Raw genomic sequence first — 14,570 nt, 5'->3', positions numbered from 1 at the left:
ACAATTGACAATTTCTTTGTGCAACATAAGATATACTATAATATGATAATCAAACATAGCGGGTTACAAAAACGACGAGCGAGATACAGTCAAACCGGAAAAGCTTGACCGATTTTGCCCGCAAAACTCGAGCAAATTGGCGGTGAATTGGTGGCAAGCTTTTCCGGTTTGACTGTAAGATAAACAACTGATACTTTTGTAGGTAAACAAATTGTTAGTTTTTACAACATACTTAGGCCCCGTTTGGTATAGCTTTTAGCTTTTATAAATACATTAGAGATTAATAGATTATGCATTGCATAATCTATTATTTTATGAAGCCAATTTTCAGATCTGAAATTCAATTTTCAAAGCAAAAATCACTTGATGTTGTTTGTTCTCGTTTGGTATTTCATCAAACTTGACTACATATCAATCAAAATCTACTATCATCTTGATTTTTGATGGGTCAAGTCGTTTAGAGATCAACACAACTTGGCTATTGATCCATTGATGACTCAATAGAATACTACATAATGGGTTAATGGAGTTAATCAGTAGTGAAATGATCACTTGGTCCAAGTCTGAACTCCTCAGTCTATATGTTCACCAAGAAACAGGTGATGTTGTTTCTATCTATCACCAGGAATTGAGTGAAAGACGAAAGTCAAATTGATGATTGTGAAGGTCAAGTCATTACAAAATGAGAGTTGAACTTGTAAGGATCACAGTCGTTAGCAAAGATCGAAGTCGCGTTACAACAATTGAAGATATACAAATCAGACTAAAGTTGATAATTAACATGAACATTTGAAGTTTCTTGCGTGATGGAAAAAGAATCGTTTGCAGTTGTCAAGATTTTGATCGGAAGTCGTCTTGAATCTTGATGCGACAGAGCCCCGAGTTTTGAGGCTTTCCCGGGTTGATAATGGATTATTGAGACTTGAAAGCTGGTCTGGAGCAGCTTTCAAAATGATCCAAAATAATAGATTATGAACTGAAAAATGGCTTTCAAAAGGAGGGGCAAAGGAGGGCAAAAGCGATAACAAACGAGTTTTTTTGAAAAAGTGTAAAATAGATCATTTTCAAAAAATAATACATTTCTTCCGGTATTTGTAAGCCATACCAAACGGGGCCTTAGAAATCGAATCAAATCGATCACTTAATCAGTAAGCAGGAGTTTTGACTGTTTTGTTTGGTTTAGTGGGTACTACAACTTTTGGCTCGTAACTCGGATTAGTTTGAGTCTTACACCACGAGCCCTGTGTAACCGGCTTTCATCGGGTGGTGACCCCCGGTTGAGGACCGGGTATCTTATTGGTGGTGACCAACGTTGATAACACGTGGCCGTCTTACGGTGTTGTCAACGGGTTTTTTGACACTGGTAACCACACGGGTTACCACTAATTACAAACTGGTTGAATACTCCAACCATGCTTACTGGGAAGGAGATAATAGGCTCATTTTATTCACTCTATTGAATGTCTCAACTCATACTCACTTGGTCATAAAAGCACAAAAGAAACCAATTGATTGCTACATTCAAAACGACTCAAATACCGGACTGAAAAGATCAAAAATACAACAATGAAACATCATTGAGATAGATAATCAAGACAAAAATGATGGAAACTAACGACTCAAAACTAAGTTTGAAAAAACTATGTTACAGAAATGAATAAGAGAGAAAATTAGAGATAGAAACGGAAAAAAACAACTCAAAGACCAAGGATAACAAAGATGAGAAAAAACTATATATTTACATAAATGGAACATTTATCAGAGAGAAAATGAGAGAAAATGAGAGATGAAAACAAAGGCAAATCTATATGCCATAAATCAATACATAAAACCTATTCTTCGTGTACATGCATCGCTTCCTCTGGTGACTGTTCCGTTCCATGGGTCTTATTCAAGTATTCGATTTCTTCCTGTATGCGTTTCTCAGTGGGCAACGAGAATTTGGTAGAATCCTGTAGTTGGGCAAAATTCTTGGTACCATCAATGCGATCGATGTCATATTGGTCACATAAGGTGAAAAAACTGCAAAACTTGCCTTTGTGAGCAGTTTGGAGTTCATAGTCTTTCAATGAAATAAGATAACTTACGCGTGACGGTATCGTGCAGATTTACTACGTAAGTGCTCCAGTTGATCATCAACAACATCCCACAAGGATCACTGACCATATTTGAATTTGTTGTCATTACGGTTTATCCCCCAGTGGATGGCCTGCATCCTCTGAGAGGCAGAACAAAAGCAGTTAGAGATAAAACACGTGAAACAATGATAGAACACTACGTACCAACCATGCATATCGAGATGATCGCAGGTAGCCCACTTTGTCCAGTACCTCTTTTGGGACAAGGACTTGACCACTGACTCCATGTTCTTTTTGGTACAGCTGTGTATATGTAAAAGAATTTTGGACTGAATAAAAAGACAAACATTTGATAACAAGAGACTTACTTTGACAATAACCGAGTCAAGAACCGGTACTGCTGCATCAACACGTGGTGCTTTGCGGTCTGGAAGCTTGATGTTTTGAAGGAGCTGGAGATGGTTGATCAGACAGATGAATTTGAATCTGACAAAACGTAACTGCTTACAATTGTTTCGAATTCCTTTCGGATCTCCTTTAAAGCAGTATTTACCAAAGAATTGAATGCACGGCTGGATTTATTGTCTGGATCTTTACCATATCGGGGTGGAAGATATTCCTTCTTCCAGTCCGTTGGTTTCCCTAGGATGTCAGACTGTATTCTCATCAACGTCATAGTTCTTGGGGATTAACAGATTGGCAGACAAATGAAAACTTACCATGACTTTTCCATACAAACAAAAGGGTAAAGGGTCCTCATTGATGACTTTGTTTTCCTTGGCGGTGTATGCCTGAACATCACCGTCCATTATCCTCTTTTTTGCTATAGAACGCACGAATGCCTGTGATAGATGAAGAGAGTGGATTCAGTGTTTGTTATATTAAACGATTTGAAATGAATGAGAGAAGACGGCGTACTTTTAGCTCGCTATGGTCTTGGTCTTTCCAATCACATCCACCACGGGGAATTCTGCTTACTTGTCTCTTGATCTCTTCAAGCTGGTTTGATAATATTACCATCTCTTGGCGCATGGATAGAGTAGCAACCATGCACGCATGGAATTGTTCCTCACTCCCAGTAACCTGCCATACAGAGAATCAGTATGGCCGTTTCTGTGGGGTCAGTCACCTCATCTTACTCACGTTACAAAGTTTTTGTCCAAGAATGCGACCATCTTCATGTAGATCCGCCCATGTAGCAACACAATCAAAGGATTGTGATTGCGCACCCGTCATATGATAAGGTACAGCAGTTTCTCGGCTGGTGCTGTTCAACTGCATTTGCGAACGAGTTCTGGATGTGATGGTCTCTGTGGTCAAAACGGGTAATATGAAGTTATCAGCGTGTTCAACAGTTGGCAATGATTTTCTAGAAACTTACGATTATCATCACTTCGATCTTCACTACCATCATGTTTATCATCACTTCGATCTTCACTACCATCACGATTATCATCACTTCGATCTTGACTACCATCACCTTCACCATCACTTCGGTCTCCACTACCATCACCATCACCATCATGGCCATTGGGCTTATAAGAACGGTTGTTGGAGCCATCGTAAGTGTCATCGCCAGATCCACCGTTGAATAGATCCAAATCATCTTGATCAAAGGTATCTTTGCGAGAATCCGTCTGAGGTAGATTTTGAGAGTTGTGATTGTCAAGGTCTTCGGTTGACTGGCGGTTCCAATGACTCCTCGTACGAGTTGATGCACGAGAACCAGGAGACTTGTGAGGCGAGGAGCGCTGATCTTGAGGACTGGCTTGTGAAGTTGCAGCCCGGTTGCGGTTGTACGGTCGATATCGTTGACTATGAGAGGGCATTGGTGAAGGTGAAGGCAAAGGCAAAGATGTTGGGTTTTGCAAAGATGTTGAGTTTTGAGTGAGAGGGAAGATGCGAGGTAATGAAAAAATAAACAACATGAAGAGAACAGTGCAAAGAGTTAATTTGAAGGGTGGATCACGTCAATTTGGCCCGGCCCCGCGAGTGTTTGATTGGTCACACTTCAAAGATCACACCTCAGTGGAGATCAATCCAAAAATGCGAATTTGTGAGGAAGATAAGGGAAGAAGGGACCTCTTATAAGACACACTGCAATCGAGGCTCTCTGTCATCATAAGATATCATCCTTTTCAATGATATCCTCTCAAAGAAATGATACGCTTTGAGAGGTTTAAAGATATCATTCAAAAGTTCAAAGATATCCTTTGAAACTTTGAAAAAATAGATACATCATTCAATTCATTGACTTCCTTTGAAAAAAAAGAATGACTCAAGATAAGATGTTTTATCAATAAATCGAGAGTTAAAGCTATCAACGAAAGTTCAAAGATATCCTTATGAAAGTGCAAACATATCCTTTGTGAGTGAACATCAAGGATGACTCGAGATAAGATGCAATAAAAAAAGAGATCATTCATTTTATTACTGTTGGCTCACTGCCTTCGAACAAAATGAATGACTCGAGTTAAGACGCCATCAACCAATCTCCATCATTCATTTTATTACTGTTGGCTCACTGCCTTCGAACAAAATGAATGACTTGAGTTAAGACGCCATCAACCAATCTCCATCATTCATTTTATTACTGTTGGCTCACTGCCTTCGAACAAAATGAATGACTCGAGTTAAGAGGCAATAAAAAAAGAGATCATGCTGATGGAGATTGGTTGATGGCGAAAACAACTTCATCAGACCAGTTTTTATAGAAAAATCAAATCAGCCCAAGTTCAAAGGGCTTTGTAGCAATCAAAAGCTTAGAGAATGCTATTGCTTTTGACTGAAAGCTCTCCCAAACTGTAAGGTCTCTTTGTAGCGATCAAAAGCATAGAGAATGCTATCGCTTTTGACTGAAAGCTCTCCAAAACTGTAAGAGAGCTTTGTAGCGATCAAAAGCATAGAGAGTGCTATCGCTTTTGACTGAAAGCTCTCCAAAACTGTAAGAGAGCTTTGTAGCAATCAAAAGCATAGAGAATGCTATGTAAAAGTTATAATTAAACACAGAGAAGAGAATGATAAAAAAGATAAGGCGATCAAAGATGGATTCAACATTGTACAAAAAGCACTGAGTTAACATTGTAAAAGTATAATGAAATAGAGAGAAGAGAACGAAATGAAGAAAGATCACATGTTAAGATGATTCAGTGTAAATGATTAGAAAGATCTATTTAACCGATGCATTGGAAGGACCAGCAATCGGTTGACCATGAGACAAATACCTATCAACCAGTTCAGAATTAGATGGCCCAGAAAGCTGTGAATGGCAATTGTCCTTTGTTTTCCTTTTCTTCTTGGCCGGAAGTTGACCTGTTTCGCTATCTAACAATTTGTCCTTTTCCTTTTGCCGTTTCTTCTCCTTGGTTTCATCTTTCTTTTTTACCGCTTCTTCCCAGTTCGAAAGTCCTTTCTCCACAGCCATGACCCAATCATTTGAATCGCTTTGTTTGAATATCATTTGAGCAGAGGTACGATGGAGCTCAGCTGAATAGAAGGCCCCCGAATTTAAGATGAATTCCATGGTGGTTTCATGAACCACTGCATACTCCAGTTTGTTCGACACTTGGTGTTCTATCATGGTCGGCCTTACCTTCTGAACATCACATTTGCTTTGATGGCAATTGTGTTGAACGTTCAGAACACCTTCAATGTCCTGCGTTTTTTTTTCCAATACAAGGGTTAAGTTCGTCACACTGAATGTATGGGTGATAACTCACCTCAATTGTAATCCACACAGTTTCATCAGTTTGCTTTATTTCACGCATTCCATAGAACACGCTGACCTGCCCCTTTTCACAATAGCTTGCTTCAATCATTGCCTGTTGAATCCCGCAGCTGCCTACACCCCAGATTCTTTTAACACGAGCTATCCTGCCTATGCTAGAATTGATGTTTTTGAAAGAAACAAAACAAGTCGAAGTCACTTTCTGTTGGTTCTTTAACATGACAGATTCAAGGACTTTCCAGTCCTCAGCAGAAAATGTATTGAAGATCTCATTAGGAATCAGATCTCTGGTTTGTGATGGTTGTGATTTTTCTTTTTCTATAGTTGACAAATCAAATAGTAATGTAGCTGTTTAGTCTTGGATGATTTGATGAGCAAAAAATGTTACTGTGCTTACTTCCAATCCGAATTTGATTCTCCGCATTCCATGAAGAATTGAAACCTAAGGCTTTTTGAAAGAGTTTATTATTTCGAAAGACTTCTTGGACTTTTGAGCCTGAGCGGATGTATGTTTTCAATTTGTGATCATATAATGTTGCTCCGCAAGTTAGCGCTCTAATCAGTTTGTAACTGTTGAAGGAGTTTGCAATATCTCGTCCTGGACTTAAATGATTTGAATGAACTGATGCACTTTGAGTGTTTCCGTTATAAGATTCAAAATTTTCGGTTGCAAAAAGACAGGCCGGTCCAAACCTGCGAATTGAGTCACATAAATGTATCAACATGTGAAACTTTGGCTTATTGCACCATTGTGCCAAAAGTTTCACAATTTTCTTCAAGAAAATCTGGATAAGATTCTCGAGTTCGTTGAGGTAGAGATCAATGTCGGAGATCTCAGTCTGGAAGAGATATGGTGCTAAGTGAGCCAATGCGGTCCACGCTTGACGTTCCTCATCAGTCATTTTAGTTTCCAAAAAAATAAAAGGAGCCGCCTGCAGAACCACACGGAATTCTTTTCCATTCAGACTTTGAAAATGCTGAATCATACTTTTTGGCTGGATCGGGGGAATATTTAGACCTGATGCGTCAAACGACCTCCAGCGGCCCCATAGTTTGTCCTTTTCGGCGGGGCTGCAGCTTTTCATTTGATGCCGCAATAAGTATTTTGAAATCCCTAACAAAGCCACATGCAAAATTTCAACCGGCGTATCTTGATGTCCGTTGAAGCCTGAAAAGAAGAAGTTTTTAGCTGGCAAAAGCAATCAAAGAATTACAGGAAGCCAAAAGTACACCTTTTAAACGCAGGAACGGGTTAAATAAACGTTCTCCAAACTTCTCATTCAGTTCACGACACATGTCAGCTATATAATCTTTAGACACATTTTGATTCTTGTGTAGGTCTTGAGCACGTTTGACAAAAGTTGTGTTTAATGCGTCTCGTAGGCCGAGGGATGCTGATTCTGTTTCAAAGTGAGAGATCGGTCCTGGAAGCTGGGCCTTTTTCCAGAGATCTTTGGTCCCCTTCGCCGTGGCTGCCCAATCACGTGTGGGTACACAACTCTAAAGAAAAGATAAAAATCACAAAATTAAGCACATCCTTAACGGTGATGTTGTTTTCTCTTTATATCTCACCTGTTCTCCAGCTTTGTCTATGCCACCAAAGTCACATACATACTTTTTTGACCGCTTTTCTGCCAAAGATTTCACATTCAAGTGACAAATCCTACAAGGCGTCAGGGAGGTTGTTGGATTCATCGTGTTAGTTACCTCTGCATGCATAGAAGAGTCTCCTAGATGGCAGAGGACGGTAGTCATCACAAAGACTTCTGATTTGGCTTTGTGGTCATATGCCACAAACCCTTCTGTAATCAATTTGCTGAAAGAACTTGTCAGAGTTAATCATGACAATCATCATCATCATAAACAAAAGCATCATCATAAACAAAAGCAGTGATCTTACTTCAATTCGTCTATCAAGGGATCAGCCAGTTCTAAGGCACCTGCGGTATTTGAAGTCAATAAGAAATGACAGTTGAATTCTTGATTTGCCAATTTCGGAGGCAAACCAGCTAAGGTGAAATAGAAGGCAATGTGCTTATTCCACCTCTTCGACACATTACCCGAAAGGTCGTCACAGTACAAGACTAGAGGAACATTTCGAATGACTCGACCTTTTGCTTTTATTCGCCATGGGTTAATGAATGGCACTTCAAAAAAAGCGGATCCTTTTTGTGCTTGAAAATTGAAGTAATAATGAATATATAATGTGAAATGAACGGTTCATGTATAAAAACTCACCATACATGACTTTGCTGTTGAGAGACACCTCAGTCTCTCGTACCTAGGTTTCAGCCGTGGTGAAAGGTGAATAAGACTCTAAGTATCAAATCACTTTACATACTAAAATACAGTAGTTTTATTCAAACTTAAGATGTCAGACTCAAACTTAAATGATCCCTATTTAAATTGCGCCTCCCCCTTTTCGCGCTAATACTCTTTTCCTTTATCCGTCTTCTTACGGAAAGGAAAAGAGTAAGTTCAACCCCTTCACTACATTATCATCAATAGTCTCTACTCTCCATTAGTTTGATCTTCAATATGACTGTTACTAATTATCATACTGTGATGTTATCTTTTTCTTTTTCATCTGAATCATTGTCGACGCTAGATCTTACTGAACTCATCGCGTCGACCCTTTTCCTTATTTTATATTGTGACCTGAACAAACCTTATAGGTCAGATACATAGTCAACTGGTCTATTCTTTCTATTCTCTTCATCTAACAAGTAGTGTCCTTTTTGTACTTGTCTATTTCTATCTTTTGTTCTATATAGGTTAGTGTTTCAGGTATTGTGACGAGAAGTGATTGAGACTCACTTCTAGAAACTGTCACGGGAATTCAGGTGAAATTGATCCGTCTTCTTACGGAAAGGAAAAGAATCTTACTGAACTCATCGCGTCGACCCTTTTCCTTATTTTATATTGTGACCTGAACAAACCTTATAGGTTAGTGTTTCAGGTATTGTGACGAGAAGTGATTGAGACTCACTTCTAGAAACTGTCACGGGAATTCAGGTTAGTGTTTCAGGTATTGTGACGAGAAGTGATTGAGACTCACTTCTAGAAACTGTCACGGGAATTCAGGTATCTCGACAAAGGAGATTTGTCGCTTTTCATGGTAGCGAGAGCTTGGTTCAGCTCTTAGTTATTTCATTCGAAACGCAAATCCATGTCAGGAAGAGAAGAAGCACTTGACGATTCCCAGTTACCAACACCTGCATCCACCCCAGCTCCATACTCAGAGGATACCAACGAGACTTACGCCGGATCTCAGACAGAAGATCAATCAGAGAATTCAAATTCATCCGAATCAGCTCATTCAGCGCATACTACTGTCCCATCCGCTAATATGGCTGCCACTGCACCAATTGACACCGATACGCCCGCTCAACGTCAGTCAATCAAAATGAATTCAATCTTACATAAGATTACCATCAACATCAAGTTATCAACATCCAACTATGTTGCCTGGTCCGACGCGATTCGTTTTGGATTAATGGCCACGTCCTATGACCATTATCTTGACTCAGAAGATGCTGGAGGTACGGGTATGGACCCCGAAGTCTTATCAGCCACCAAGAAAGCCTTGTTTTACTGGCTACTATCTAGTATTGATCTTATTCAGTCCACTCGATTTATATCAATGATATCAAAATTTGAGAACGGTATTAAAATTACGATACCGTCGCCTTCTTTACTGTGGAAGACGATCCGCGAATATCATATCAGTAATTCAGAGTCGGTCAAACTCATGTTACGAAGCGAAATCACTGATTTGTCTCAAACCTCCTCAAAAGACTTATTAGAATATATTGATATCTTCAGAGCCAAAGTTGACGCTTACCTAGGTTCAAACGGTGAAATGTCCGAAGAAGAACAGGCTCGCCAATTTGTCCGATCACTCAACCAAAGCTGGGCTGAAAAAGGCTGTGATTTATTAGACGCAGGTCATGTCAAATTCCTAAACCTCGAAACCGAATTGAAGAAAACCTACCAAACTCGAAAAATGTTTTCCTCCAATCGGCAACAGTCTAGTCGTATCGCAGAATCTTCCGAAGCCAGTCAAAGCCGCCGGACTGGAAGATGGCAAACTTGCAGTAAGACTAAATGCCTAGGTCAGGACCATCCAACAAAACCTCACGATCAGTTGGAATGTTACCATCACCCTAACAATGCCAGCAAAATGGAGTCATGGAAACGATCCAAACAAGAATCTGGAGAATGGATCAAGTATCCACGTGGTGGCCGTGGTGGAGGTCGTGGTGGTTTTTGTGGTAGAGGTCGCGGTGGCCGAGGTGCTCATCTAGCCAGAGGATTAAATCATCATTCTAATCTTTCTGATTTCCCAAATTCAGAAGAACTCGATATGGCTTTTGAAAATCTCAAACTTGAAGAAAGAGAAGTTAGTTACCGAGTAGAGATTGATGGAAAGTTTTCATGCTCGGCCGATCCTCAAGTAACCTGTGCTGGAGATAAATGTGGTTCAGTCGCTCTGATCGATACCGGAGCTTCGCATCACATGTTTCATGATGCGAGCTTATTCGAATCCGCTACATTAATGGAAAATCATGACCCCGGTGCTAAATTGAATCTCGCCGGAGGAGGTGCTACTCTCGATATCCACTCAATTGGGAATGTAAACTTATTAAATTCTAAAGGAGAAATCATCAAGCTGAAGGATTGTTTATATGTACCCGATTTATCCCGAAACCTCATCGCTGGAGGTCGTTTGCTGAGAGCTGGTGCTGTTACGACTGTGCTAGAAGATCCTCATTTTCGAATCGATCATGGGAAGAAGGAGCTATTCATAGGACAATTTATCGGAGAAGGCAGTATGATGTACGTGGCCATAAGATCACCGGTCAGTCATCGTTCACATCTATCATCAATATCAAAGTCGAATCAACTCACAATTTTGAAACTACACTATTCATTAGGCCACCCAAGTGAAAAGTACCTAAAAAGAATGTGGAGCCTTGGTTATCTTGATGATATACTTCCTAAAACTGTCACTACAAATGATTTTGAAATAATAACAAGATGTCCAGTATGTCCTTAAAAATCATCGCCTACCATTTTCATCCACTAGGCCTAGAGCTATCAAATTCCTAGAAAATGTGCACGTGGATTTGAGTGGAATAATTAGAACTTCTTCTGTCAACCAAGAGGAATACTATATATTGTTCACAGACGATTATAGTAGTTACCGAGTCTCTTTTGGCCTACCAGACAAAAGTGCCGAGACCGTCTTTGAAGTCTTCAAACGATACATCAGTTTTGCCGAGAGACAGACGGGTGAGAAACTTAAGATGTTCTCATTTGATGGAGGAGGCGAGTTCATCAACGGGCTCCTTACTCCATACCTGGAAGACTTGGGTATCATCACTCGTGTTACGTCTCCTCACACTCCGGAAGAGAACGGCGTGGCTGAGCGTTCAAATAGAACAATCAACACAAAAGCTCGTTGCATGATGATACAGTCATGCATACCAATTAAATACTGGTATCACGCGGTCTCATATTCTGTCATGTTACAGAATCGAACTATCACAACTTCACTGAATCTTAAAACTACTCCCTACGCCCTCTGGAAAGGAAGACAACCAAGTTTGAAACGCTTTCTTCCTTTCGGGTGCCTTGCTTACCGCCACATTCGAAAAGAAATTCGAGGAGGAAAGTTTGAGGCTGTCTCTCGTCCAGGTATCCTGATTGGAGTGGCGGAGGATAATCACAATTTCATTATCTTGGACCAAGAATCAAATCAAATCCATACCAGTCACGACGTGACTTTTCAACCCCTTGTTTTCCCTTTTCTTAAGGATGCCGAAGACAACCCTGATTGGTTGTTTATCGAAGATCTGCCGCTTGAACCCACAGAAAGGAACGAGCCAGAAAATGAACCAAACGAGAACACTATGACTCGTCCTGATTTAACGGATGACGAAGATGATATGTTGATGGAGAGTCTCACTCCTAAGACTATCTTAGAAACCCCTCCGATTAATCATGAGGATGAACCTCCCGTTGAAGAAGATCCAATCTCTAATACTAAAGACCAGACAACAACTATTCAACCATCCGTGCAAGATGAGCCTAGACGATCAACTCGCGATCGTCGTCCTGTCCAGCGTTACGCTCCAGGAGAATCAGACTGGGCTGAAGCTCCACCTATGAGAAGTTTTGTACCAAAAATCTCACAATCCTCTCACTTATCAAAAGTGTACATGTGTCGAGAAGCTATGAAGGCTAGGGCTGAACCAAAGAGTTATAAAATGGCTATGAAGATGCCCGATGCTGACAAATGGAAAGCTGCGTGTGACAAGGAGATGCAGAACATTATGAACATGGGAGTGTGGGAAATTGTGGACCGACCAAAGAATGCACCTGTAGTAGGTGGGCGTTGGCATTTCAAATATAAAGTTCATCCCGATGGTACAATATCTAAACATAAGGCAAGATATGTAGCAAAAGGTTATACTCAAACGGAAGGCATAGATTTCAATGAGACTTTCGCACCCACTGGCCGTCTAGCTTCATTTCGTATCCTTGTAGCAGTTGCAGCAGCTAAGAATTGGTCTATTGAGCAAATGGATGCTATAGCCGCATTTCTCAATAGTGATCTCAAGGAGGAAATTTATCTGGAGTTACCTGAAGGATACGACTCTGAGCGAGCAAACGGGAAGGTAGCTAGACTGAAGAAAGCGTTGTATGGCCTCAAGCAGTCCGCTAGATGCTGGAGTGACGAAGTTAAAGATAAATTATTAAGTATTGGTCTAATTCAAAACCCCCATGATGCTTGTCTTTGGTATGGTAAAGATGAAGAAGGTTTGGAAACTTTACTCTACCTCCACGTCGATGATATGGCAATCACCGGAGATAAAATAGATGAAATCAAATCCCTGCTGAAGATGAAGTGGAAGATGGAGGACTTGGGTCCGGCACATTGCGTTGTTGGTATTGAGATCTACTCCACAGACAATGGGGGTTATGCTTTAAGTCAATCAGCTTTCATCCAGACGGTACTGGAAAGATTTCATGCTGAAGATAGCAAACCAGCTTCGACTCCTTTTCCAGGCGGCACAAAGATCATGAAAGCCACCGACTCTGACGTTATCGAATTCAAACAATCTAACCTTCCGTATAACAGCTTGGTGGGTAGCCTAATGTACATTGCTCAGGGTACAAGGCCGGATATTGCTTATGCAGTAGGTGCTCTGTCTCAACATCTTTCACGACCTTCAACTATAGCCTGGCAGATGGGATTACACGTACTTCGATATTTGAAAGGTACTCAATGCTTAGGACTACATTATTCACCTCAAGACAATGTTATCGAAGGGAATCAGAGCTGGTGCTATCCTGAATGCCACACTGATTCAGATTGGGCTGGTGATCCGAACACACGACGATCAACTACCGGTTATCTATTCAAACTTAACGGAGCTGCTGTAAGTTGGAAAAGTCGTTTACAGCCCACCGTTTCTCTATCATCAACCGAGGCCGAATACAAAGCTACAACAGAGGCTGGTCAAGAAGTAGTATGGCTTAGAGGATTATTGTCAAACATCTCACTACCTCAATCTGAAGCCACGGTTCTATGCAGCGATAGTACAGGTGCAGTATCCTTGACCAAGAAAGCTATTTTTCACGCAAGAACAAAGCACATAGAAGTGCAGTACCATTGGATAAGAGAACAAGTGGAGAAGAATTTAATCAAGCTTAGGCATATTAGTACAAAGAACATGTTTGCTGATACATTAACAAAACCACTTCACCCCGGACCATTCAAGGAATTGCGTCATCAAATTGGTTTAGAAGTCATACACGGACAGCTGAAACAGGGGGTGTGTTGAGAGACACCTCAGTCTCTCGTACCTAGGTTTCAGCCGTGGTGAAAGGTGAATAAGACTCTAAGTATCAAATCACTTTACATACTAAAATACAGTAGTTTTATTCAAACTTAAGATGTCAGACTCAAACTTAAATGATCCCTATTTAAATTGCGCCTCCCCCTTTTCGCGCTAATACTCTTTTCCTTTATCCGTCTTCTTACGGAAAGGAAAAGAGTAAGTTCAACCCCTTCACTACATTATCATCAATAGTCTCTACTCTCCATTAGTTTGATCTTCAATATGACTGTTACTAATTATCATACTGTGATGTTATCTTTTTCTTTTTCATCTGAATCATTGTCGACGCTAGATCTTACTGAACTCATCGCGTCGACCCTTTTCCTTATTTTATATTGTGACCTGAACAAACCTTATAGGTCAGATACATAGTCAACTGGTCTATTCTTTCTATTCTCTTCATCTAACAAGTAGTGTCCTTTTTGTACTTGTCTATTTCTATCTTTTGTTCTATATAGGTTAGTGTTTCAGGTATTGTGACGAGAAGTGATTGAGACTCACTTCTAGAAACTGTCACGGGAATTCAGGTGAAATTGATCCGTCTTCTTACGGAAAGGAAAAGAATCTTACTGAACTCATCGCGTCGACCCTTTTCCTTATTTTATATTGTGACCTGAACAAACCTTATAGGTTAGTGTTTCAGGTATTGTGACGAGAAGTGATTGAGACTCACTTCTAGAAACTGTCACGGGAATTCAGGTTAGTGTTTCAGGTATTGTGACGAGAAGTGATTGAGACTCACTTCTAGAAACTGTCACGGGAATTCAGGTATCTCGACAAAGGAGATTTGTCGCTTTTCATTTGCTACAGTAGCTTTTCATCAATTGACCATCAGGTAATTCAATTTGGTCGAAG

At 40.4% G+C, this 14,570-nt stretch overlaps 1 protein-coding gene across 1 annotated transcript; it reads right to left on the bottom strand.

Annotated features, from left to right (window-relative positions):
• Nucleotides 1-2,155: 2,155 nt before the first annotated feature.
• Nucleotides 2,156-3,907, bottom strand: MELLADRAFT_89668 (uncharacterized protein; the record flags this gene model as incomplete). Its single annotated transcript, XM_007412521.1, has 8 exons — nt 2,156-2,218; nt 2,283-2,381; nt 2,447-2,530; nt 2,587-2,733; nt 2,798-2,920; nt 2,997-3,161; nt 3,222-3,388; nt 3,460-3,907. 8 exons carry the CDS (start codon nt 3,905-3,907, stop codon nt 2,156-2,158), a joined length of 1,296 nt encoding a protein of 431 aa, XP_007412583.1.
• Between the last annotated feature and the right edge of the window lie 10,663 nt (nt 3,908-14,570).

This window comes from Melampsora larici-populina, assembly GCF_000204055.1.
Source record: "Melampsora larici-populina 98AG31 unplaced genomic scaffold MELLAscaffold_31, whole genome shotgun sequence".
NCBI lineage: Eukaryota > Fungi > Basidiomycota > Pucciniomycetes > Pucciniales > Melampsoraceae > Melampsora > Melampsora laricis-populina.
This window is presented reverse-complemented; position numbering and strand designations above follow the sequence as displayed.